Source organism: Bison bison, unplaced genomic scaffold, assembly GCF_000754665.1.
Source record: "Bison bison bison isolate TAMUID 2011002044 unplaced genomic scaffold, Bison_UMD1.0 scf7180017864484, whole genome shotgun sequence".
Taxonomy (NCBI): domain Eukaryota; kingdom Metazoa; phylum Chordata; class Mammalia; order Artiodactyla; family Bovidae; genus Bison; species Bison bison.
Genome location: NW_011495044.1, coordinates 1,568,758 through 1,579,048, shown reverse-complemented (window position 1 = coordinate 1,579,048; position 10,291 = coordinate 1,568,758). Strand labels below are relative to the sequence as shown.

Below are 10,291 nucleotides of genomic sequence, written 5' to 3'. Positions count from 1 at the left end.
TGGATACTAATAGGACTTTTTTGGTCTTTGCCTTGGGGACCTGTTTTAAGATGACATGCTCTTTCTAGAACCCCTTCCATAGCAGGACTCATCCAGTTCTATGCTCAGTTCCCATGCAGTGGCTCAGGCCATCCTCCTACAGACAGATACCCTTTTACCACTGAGTGTCACTCCACCTGGATTCATCACTGGCCTCTACCAAGGTAAAAGTATTCTGCGTTGGCCTTAAGTCCCCAGGTGCCCAAGTGTACTTCACCTTGCCCTGAGTTTCACCTTCATCACCACACCCTTCAGAATTTGAATTCCACCTTGAAAGGCTAGATCATCTCTCACAGTTGGTCATTGCCTCCCACCCACGAAACAGGCTCCTTTCCAGTGAGGCTGCATTCAGCCACCAGTCTGTCTGGCTGTCTGGTCTTTTGCTTTCTGTGTTGCACAAGAAAGAGTGGCATCATGGGTAAAATAGATAACTGCAGCAATTAACGAAGCCAAACTAGTCTGATGCTTTTCTCTCCTAGAGTTCCAGTAGGACCCAAGAGGGTACTTTGCTGGGGAGCATCCTTCCAGTGGGTCCAAGGAAGACTGTGCCTCTGTCCTGGCCTCTGACCACCTGGTTCCTACACCCAGCCTTGCAGACACACTATCATCTGACTATACATACCCTGTAAATCAGCATTGCAACAGAGATGCTACAGTAGAATGACTTGGAATCTGGAAGATCCAAGTTCAAATTCCTACTACACAATTTATTTGCTATGTGGTATGAATAAGTCATTTAATTCTCTTAAACTCTCTGTGTCTGCTGACAAATCAAGTGACTTACCTACCTTGTCCTGAGGATTAATTACATTATGCATAGCACCCAGTGTAGCATCTGATAAGAGTAAGTGTTCACATAAAAAGCTGCTCAACATCCCTAATAATTAGAGAAAGGCAAATCAAAACTACAATGGGGTATCACCTTACACCAGTCAGAATGGCCACCATCAAAAAATCTACAAACAATAAATGCTGGATAAGATGTGGAGAAAGGGAACCCTCCTACACTGCTGTTGGGAATATAAACTGATACAGCCATTACAGAAAACAGTATGGAGATTCCTTAAAATACTAGGAATAAATCTATCATATGACTCAGCAATCCCACTACTGGGCATATACCCTGAGAAGGCCACAATTATAAAAGATACATGTACCCCAATGCTAATTGCAGCACTGTACAATAGCCAGGACATGGAAGCAACCAAGATGCCCATCTACAAATGAGTGGGTAAAGAAGCTGTGGTACATATATACAATGGAATATTACTTGGCCATAAAAAAGAATGAATTTGAGTCAGTTCTAGTGAGGTAGATGAAACTAGAGCCTGTTATACAGAGTGAAATAAGTCAGAAGTATAAAAATAAATACTGTATATTAACACATATATATGGCACATGGAAAAATGGTATTGTTGAACCTATATGCAGGTAAGGAATGGAGACACAGATGTAGAGAATGGAGTTGTGGACACAGTGGGGGAAGGAAAGAGTGGGGCAAATGGAGAAAGTAGCATCAATATATTGAAACTATCATGTGTAAAGTAGGTAACTGGTGAGAAGCTGCTCATCAGTTATCTATCTAGAGCACAAGGAGCCCAGCCTGGCAATTTGTGATGACCAAGGGGTGGGACACAGGGAGGGGAAGGAGGTTCAATATGCATAATTATGGCTAATTCACATTGTTGTACGGCAAAAACCAGTACAACATTACAAAGCAATTTTCCTCCAATTAAAAAATTTAAAAAGAGTAAGTGTTCAATAATATATGGTAGTTGCTATAGTAATAGATTTAGTAGCATTTAGACCACAATTAGGTACATGGTCTTTGAAAATAGTGCTGTTGTTGTTTAGTTGGTAATGCGTGCCTGACCCTTTGTAACCACATGGACTGTAGTCCACCAGGCTCCTCTCTTCATGGGATTCCCCAGGCAAATATACTGAAGTGGGTTGCCATTTCCTTCTCCAGGGGATCTTCTCGACCCAGGGATCAAGTCCGTATCTCCTGCATTGGCAGGTGGGTCCTTTACCATTGAGCCACCAGGGAAGCCCCTGGATAGTTCAGTTCAGTTCAGTTCAGTCGTGTCTGACTCTTTGCACAGCATGCCAGGCCTCCCTATCCATCAACAACTCCTGGAGTTCACCCAGACTCATGTCCATCGAGTTAGTGATGCCATCCAGCCATCTCATCCTCTGTCGTCCCCTTCTTCTCCTGCCCCCAATCCCTCCCAGCATCAGAGTCTTTTCCAATGAGTCAACTCTTTGCATGAGGTGGCCAAAGTAATGGAGTTGCAGCTTTAGCATCATTCCTTCCAAAGAAATCCCAGGACTGATCTCCTTTAGAATGGACTGGTTGGATCTCCTTGCAGTCCAAGGGACTCTCAAGAGTCTTCTCCAACACCACAGGTCAAAAGCATCAATTCTTCAGCACTCAGCCTTCTTCACAGTCCAACTCCCACATCCATACATGACCACAGGAAAAACCATAGCCTTGACTAGACGGACCTTTGTGGGCAAAGTAATGTCTCTGCTTTTGAATATGCTATCTAGGTTGGTCATAACTTTCCTTCCAAGGAGTAAGGGTCTTTTAATTTCATGGCTGCAGTCACCATCTGCAGTGATTTTGGAGCCAAAAAAATAAAGTCTGACACTGTTTCCACTGTTTTCCCATCTATTTCCCATGAAATGATGGGACCAGATGCCATGATCTTAATTTTCTGAATGTTGAGCTTTAGGCCAACTTTTTCGTTCTCCTCTTTCACTTTCATCAAGAGACTTTTTAGTTCCTCTTCACTTTCTGCCATAAGGGTGGTGTCATCTGCATATCTAAGGTTATTGTTATTTCTCCCGGCAATCTTGATTCCAGCTTGTGCTTCTTCCAGCCCAGCGTTTCTCGTGATGTACTCTGCATAGAAGTTAAATAAGCAGGGTGACAACATACAGCCTTGACGTACTCCTTTTCCTATTTGGAACCAGTCTGTTGTTCCATGTCCAGTTCTAACTGTTGCTTCCTGACCTGCATACAGATTTCTCAAGAGGCAGGTCAGGTGGTCTGGGATTTTCCACAGTTTATTGTGATCCACACAGTCAAAGGCTTTGGCATAGTCACTAAAGCAGAAATAGATGTTTTTCTGGAGCTCTCTTTCTTTTTTGATGATCCAGAGGATGTTGGCAATTTGATCTCTGGTTCCTCTGCCTTTTCTAAAACCACATTGAACATCTGGAAGTTCACGGTTCACATATTGCTGAAGCCTGGCTAGTTATGAGGGCACTAATAAGTATTAGCAGCATTTATATTATCTATATCCAGCCTAAGTTTTATCTCTGCTCCATAAGTGGCCTGGATAAGATGAATAAGCACATAAAAGGCAAATGAAAGTGCTTTGGACGGAAACAAAGCACACTGTGTTAGTATTGTCACTGTGCCACACAGTGATGTAGCCACTCAGCTGTAAGACTCCTCCCTCCACTAAGTCTCAGTGGGAAGGAATTTCAGTCCCCACACAGGGACTTGTTCTATTTACACTGCCTTTGGCTCAGGAACTGCAAAGAATCTGCAGTGCAGTGGTGGTTCAAGAAGTTTTGCAAAGGGGACGAGAGCCTTGACAATGAGGAGCATGGTGGCCAAACATCAGAAGTTGACAATGACCAGCTAAGAGAATCATCAAAGCTGATCCTCTTACAACTACCTGAGAAGTTGCCGAAGAACTCAGCATCAACCATTCTATGGTTGGTTGGCCTTTGGAGCAAATTGGAAAGGTGAAGAAGCTCGATAAGTGGGTGTCTCATGAGGGGACCACAAATCAAAAATACCATTGTTTTGAAGTGTCATCTTCTCTATTCTATGCAACGACAACCATTTCTCCATTGGATTGTGATGTGTAATGAAAAGCAGATTTTATATGATAAACAGTGACAACCAACTCAGAGGCTGGGCTGAGAAGAAGCTCCAAAGCACTTTTCAAAGCCAAACTTGTACCAAAAAAAGGTCATGGTCACTGTTTGGTGGTCTGCTATTGGTCTGACTCACTACAGCTTTCTGAATCTCAGCAAAACCACTATATCTGAGAAGCAAGCTCAGCAAATCAATGAGATGCACTGAAAACTGCACCAGCAGCAGCTGGCATTGGTTAACAGAAAGAGCCCGATTCTTCTCCACGACAACGCCCAGCAGCACATTGCACAACCAGTGCTTCAAAAGTTGAACAAATTGGGCTATGAAGTTTTGCCTCATCTGCCATATTCACCTGACTTCTTGCCAAATGACTACCACTTCTTCAAGCATCTCGATAACTTTTTGCAGAGAAACCATTTCCACAACCAGCAGGAGACAGAAAATGCTTTCCAAGAGTTCGCTGAATCCCAAGGCATGGATTTTTATGCTATAGGAATAAGCAAACTTATTTCTCATTGGCAAAAATGTGTTGATTGTAATTGTTCATATTTTGATTAATAAGGTTAATAACCCTATTTTGAGCTTAGTTACAGTGATTTAAAAATCACAGTCCAAAACTGCAGTTACTTTTGTACCAGCCTCCAGAGCTGTGAGAAAATAAATTTGTCTTGTTTAAACCACTCATTCTATAGTATTCTGTTATGGCAACCCTGGTAAACTGATACATACTGTCTGTTGTCCAATGCCTGAAAAGCATCGCTTCATAAATTTTCTTCTGCTTTATAGTTAGTTTTTTTTTAAATAATGGAAGGTAGTTCTAATACATGTTAATCATGTCCAGAAACAAAAGTCCCTCCCCATATTTGAAATTTGAAAACTACTTCCAATAATCCCTGAATAAAAGAGAAATTAAAAATATAGAATAAAGATGTTTTGCCATAAAGGCAGCTGGATTGTGGTATTGTCAACTTGGGTCACACTTCCTCCCACAATTGTGTAAGTTTCAGTTCCTAAAATACATACATTATTCCTAAAATAATCCTTAACTGGTAAAGGTGGGTCCTGTTTTCCAGAATCTTCTTCTTTGTATGTTTTGGGATTTGGCCTGAAGAAGTGAAGTAGCAGTTCTTAATGTTGGCGTGAAAGTCTTCATGATCAGATAAAGTGATGGCTAGACGCTGAGGATCATTGGGTCTTAGTTTGTCCTTGTTTTCCTTGGTAAGCTTATTTTACCAAAAGCTGGCCCTGGGACCAACAGTAACCCCTGGACCACACGTGAATGCTTGGCTATGGACACTCAAAGGCAATAGGTTTCCAGAAACCTCTTTAAGACCTCTGTTATGATCTATTAAGTGACTGGATCTGGAGCTTCTCAGATCTTCTTACAAGCTCTGACTTGTCTAACATGACCAGCGGTTCAAGATGAATGAGTAATGATTTTACTCTGATCCTCCAATGACCCTTCTAGTTCATCTCCAATGACACTTCCCCAGTTCTTGGCACAGTTGTGTAAGGTCTAATTCCTAACATAAGCTCTTTATCCATAGCATGTCCAGAAGTTATCTTTCTTGAGTGAACCTGAGTGCTACATATAGGAAACTTGCGCGGGACTAGCCTGCCTGACATGGCCTTGTAGCAGCCACCTCTTTTTGCCTGTCAGAAACCACAAACCAGGTGAGTTTAACCAAAATGGTAGTACCTCTAATCTGGTAAATCTCCTTGAACTGTGAAGTAGAGGAGCTAACTGGGGGCCGAGCCCTGCAAGTTATTGGAGCCTGCCCATGAGATACTACTTACTCAATGCCAGTGGCACTTTAATATGGAAAGAGCATCCTTTGTGTTCATCAGAAGCAGAGCCTAGTGCTTCTGTGAGCACCAGTCCCATCAACTGCTAGCAGCCATAAAATCCATTAAGACACAGGAGAATCTATAACTACAACCAATTTTTATTTTTATTTATTTTTTTATTTTGCCACATGGCATGGTCTGTGCGATCTTAGTTCTCCAACTAGGAATTGAACCCATGACCCCTATAGTGGAAGGACAGATTCTTGACCACCAGGGAATTCCCTCATCAAACTGTAACCAATTCTGACAGATACTGCTCTGGGAATGTTTGAGGACTCCCTGTAAGAGGAAAACAATGGAGGAAGGGGTGATGTGCCTGGCACTCCTGTTTTGCAAATCTAGTAATCTGGTAAAATCTGGTTACTAGTAATCTAGTAATTACAAATCTAGTAATCTGGTAAACTCCAATGCTTTGGCCACCTGATGTGAAGAACTGACTCATTGGAAAAGACCCTGATGCTGGGAAAGATTGAAGGCAGGAGGAGAAGGGGACGACAGAGGATGAGATGGTTGGAGGCTTCACTGACTAGATGGACATGAGTCTGAGCAAGCTCCAGGAGTTGGTGAAGGACAGGGAAGCCTGGTGTGCTGCAGTCCATGGGGTCACAAAGTCAGACACAACTGAGCAACTGAAATGAAATGAACTGAACTGAGTAATCATGATCCTCAGAGCTGGATACAGTGTCAGAGGTCATCTAGGTAGGTCACCTCATACCTGTGGGCCTCACTTCTGCAGCCTTCTACACCAGGCTCAGAGTGAATGACTGCTTCCAATACTCCATTTGGTAACCTGTTGCTGAGCATGAGTACATCTGGGATTGAGAAGAAATCTGCTTTGCTGGTTTTTCTGCTTTCAGTTAACTTACTTTCTGTCCTACCACACATTCAAATTGTGCTAAAACCTAAACTATTAATGTGGCTGACTGCATATAAATAAACCTTTTATTTTCTACAAAGCTCTGGCCACAGACTGGGTTTTAGGAAAGTCCTGGCAGCCATACACTTAGAATTTAGACTAATTACTATTACTTGGTTGTGCAAAATATGAATATGCTTTCTAGGTCAATATGTACTCCCGTGGGTAGTGTATGAAAATCCATGTCTTATTGTATTCTATCCACTTCTGTATTTTGGCCTGGAGAATTCCATGGACTGTATAGTCCATGGGGTTGCAAAGATTTGGATACAACTGAGCAATTTTCACTTTACTTTCACTTTCAGCCACCTCTGAGTCTGTTTAAGCACTCTGCCAGTTTCAAAAGGTGAAAACATAGTATCTCATTGATATTTTAATTTTCATTTCTTAGATCCCTACTGTGCTTGATTTTCCCATGTCTCTATTGATTATTTGGATTTTGTTTTCATGAACTGTTCACACCTGTTGCTAGTTTTTCTGAGTGTTTGTATTTTTTCTTACCACTTCCCAAGAGTCCTTTATGTGTTAATGCTTTTATTCACGTCTGTAAATATGTTGCATTTATATGTCCTGTGTTGTTGTTTGCCTTTAATTTTGCTTCATTATTTATGCAATGCTCTGACTTCTGGGTGTTGGGTTGGTAATACCTGTGGGGATATTGTGAACCTGCACTCTCGGCATGGGCCGTGGCCTGTCCGGAAGCAAACAGACACTCGTGTCATATTTTTTGGTCAGAGTAGTTAATTATTTTTTCCCAAAGGATTTCATAGGCAGTGTACATCAACACAGGGCTCAGAAAGAAGAATTCAAAGGGGCTACAAGTTAGTTTATGGGACATGCCTCTAGAACCTCATGGGAGCTTTGTTGTATGCTAAAGTTTCTGTGGCAGCCAGCAGGCAGTGAATATGGGTGATGCCCAGTAACATGATCTTTGTAGGTTGGTGAAGTGTGGGAAAAAACAACTCATGTTTGTGAAGATTCTCTGAGAAATAAACAGTTCCAGGGAAGTCATTTCAAACAAGAAGGAACACAACAAAAAATTCCCCACTGAAATTGTAACCTCTCTCAGAGCTCCCAACATTTTGCATCTGGGGGTCACATTATATTCACCCTCCTAACTCTAGTTTCTCTCATCCTTAGAGTCCCTTTCTCTTGGGATTACCCAAGAGAGGCTATAGTTTTCAAAAATGCATGTTATTAGAAACAAGGAAATCTAGAGAACAAAAAAACATGGTCATAAAAGATAATTTTTCCCCTTCTAAGAGAACTTCAATTGACCCCCAGAGGCTCTAACTGACTGAGTTTTTAGATGGGTTATATAGGTTCATTTCCTCCTCCTCAAGTTTCTTCTGCACCTTAAGAATCTCCAGTTGACGTTTCTGAGTTTATCCTTCTTCCACTCTCTGCCTACAACACCCTTTTTATTCCCATTCTCTCTGGGGATCCAGTCACTTCCAAAGACCAGAATATCACTGCTGTTTAAGGATTGATAATTCAACCCTGAGTCAAAACTCTTGAAAATTAAAACTAACATTTGCAGGCTCTGTACTAAGTACCTTTGTTGTATCGGTATTATCTCATTTAATTATTACAACTTCCCTATGAAGAAGAGATACAAACCTTAAAGTAGCTGAAAGAGCTGTAAGAATTCACATGCCTAGTGATTGGCAAAGCCAAGTCTCTCATCCTGGTCTGCCTGGCACTAGAGCCCAGGCTCTTGAACGCTGTGTCAGATCTTCCCGATCATCTTTGTCTCAAACCACATCACCACAGATAATGCTGATTGCCAAGCACCCTGTTCTTTCCCACTGAGCCAGAGTGAAGCATTAGCTTTATGGAGACCATTACTTCAGGACTTATGGAAGAGTCTTTGGTGCGAGTGCAAGTCCTGAATTGTACGTCTCCCCATATCTTTATCTTTAAAGCATTACTCTGGGGCCCTGCCCCTTCCCACCAGTTTGAGGAAAGCATTTTTCACATCCTTGTTCCTCAGGCTGTAGATGACAGGGTTGAGGAAGGCTGTGGCAATATTGTAGAAAAGGGCCATTTTCTTGCCATTGTTTGATAAAGAGTCAGAGCCAGGGCTCAGGTACGTGATACTGCATGGAATAGCGAACATGGAAACCACGGTGATGTGGGAGGCACAGGTGGAGAAGGCCTTGATCCGTCCTTGGGCTGAGCGGATCTTCATGATGGTGAAAAAGATGTTGATATAGACAAGGACAATCAAGGAGAGTGGGACCACAATGACATTGAAGCCGGTGATGATGTTCACCAAGTCATTGAGGGATATGTCTGCACAGGCCAGCTTCAGGACAGCAGGGACCTCACAGAAGTAGTGGTCAATTTCATTAGGACCACAGTAGAAAAGGCGCATAGCAAAGAAGGTAAAGCACAGACCACCCAGCACACCATAGGCTGCACAGATGCCCACCATGAGAAGGCACACCCAGGGGCTCATGATGACCTTATACCGGAGAGGGTGGCAGATGGCCACGTACCTGTCCACGGACATGATGGAGAAAAGACAGTACTCGGTGGTCCCAAAGAGGAGGAAGAGGTACATCTGGGCCACACATCTAGCAAAAGAGATGGCTCTCTTCTTGCTGAGAATATGCACGAGCATCTGGGGCACAGTCGTGGTGGTGTAGCACATGTCCAGCATGGAGAGGACACTGATGAAGAAGTACATGGGTGTGTGGAGGCGTGTGTCCTGGTGGATGAGGGTGATGAGGAGGCTGTTGCTCACAAGGATCAGTAGGTAAAAGACTAGAAAGAAGGTGAAGAGCAGAGGATTGGTCCTGGGGTTCGAGGCAAAGCCCATTAGGATGAATTCTGCCACAGTGGACTGGTTGAGTTCCTGCATTGTGCGCTGCCTGTTTAAAGAGTGGGGGATATGTAATTTATTGGATTTTGGTGCCAAGGGATTCTCATCCTAGTTTGATTTATGTTTCCTAACAGGAAGTTTGGATTAGCAGATGGGGGCACTACTGTTCATGGGATTTGGTTCAGGATTAAGTTGAGGGTCATCATGATGAAATGGTGAAGACCAAGTCAGGGAAGTGCCGTAGTCTATGTTCCATTCTGTTACTCCCTTTCCTGAGACAGTCATGCTTTTTCCTCTGTTGTTCACGTCAATTTCTGTTTCTCTTGAGACAATAGAGCTTGCTAAGACTCACTTTAGGGATCAGAGTTAAGACTATTACACTCATTATTTGGGTTGTTGTTTTTATTACTGTTAGGATTGTCATTAAGGTTGTAAATGGTGATTAAAGTCAAGGCTATTGTAAAGTTTAGCGATAGAATTTAAGATTTACTTTCTCTGGTGAATGGAATTTACTGGTGTTCATTAATTGTGTCATTGATTCAATATGTTTTTGCCAAATGTTCACTGTTTGTTATAAATCAGAGGAACAAGGAAGAGTCAAAAACAGTATGAGTGGGAAAGTTTTCACACGGTCGACTATAATGAATTCTAAATACTTTAAAGAGTTCAAGGCAAATAATGAAACTATAACAACCTAGGAGAATATATACGTGGGTGAATATTTATTTTATGATGGGACAGAGAAAGGCCTTGAAGCCTCACCTGA

The 10,291-nt window shown here is 42.3% G+C and overlaps 1 protein-coding gene across 1 annotated transcript; it reads right to left on the bottom strand.

Moving 5' to 3' along the window:
* Positions 1–8,625: 8,625 nt before the first annotated feature.
* LOC105004874 (olfactory receptor 2D2-like) lies at positions 8,626–9,564 on the bottom strand. Its single transcript, XM_010862633.1, has one exon. It carries the CDS (start codon positions 9,562–9,564, stop codon positions 8,626–8,628), a length of 939 nt encoding a protein of 312 aa, XP_010860935.1.
* Positions 9,565–10,291: the final 727 nt, after the last annotated feature.

Bases quoted from the DNA above. Each gene is read 5' to 3' on its own strand.
- LOC105004874 (XM_010862633.1), bottom strand. From the start codon at position 9,564: ATGCAGGAACTCAACCAGTCCACTGTGGCAGAATTCATCCTAATGGGC.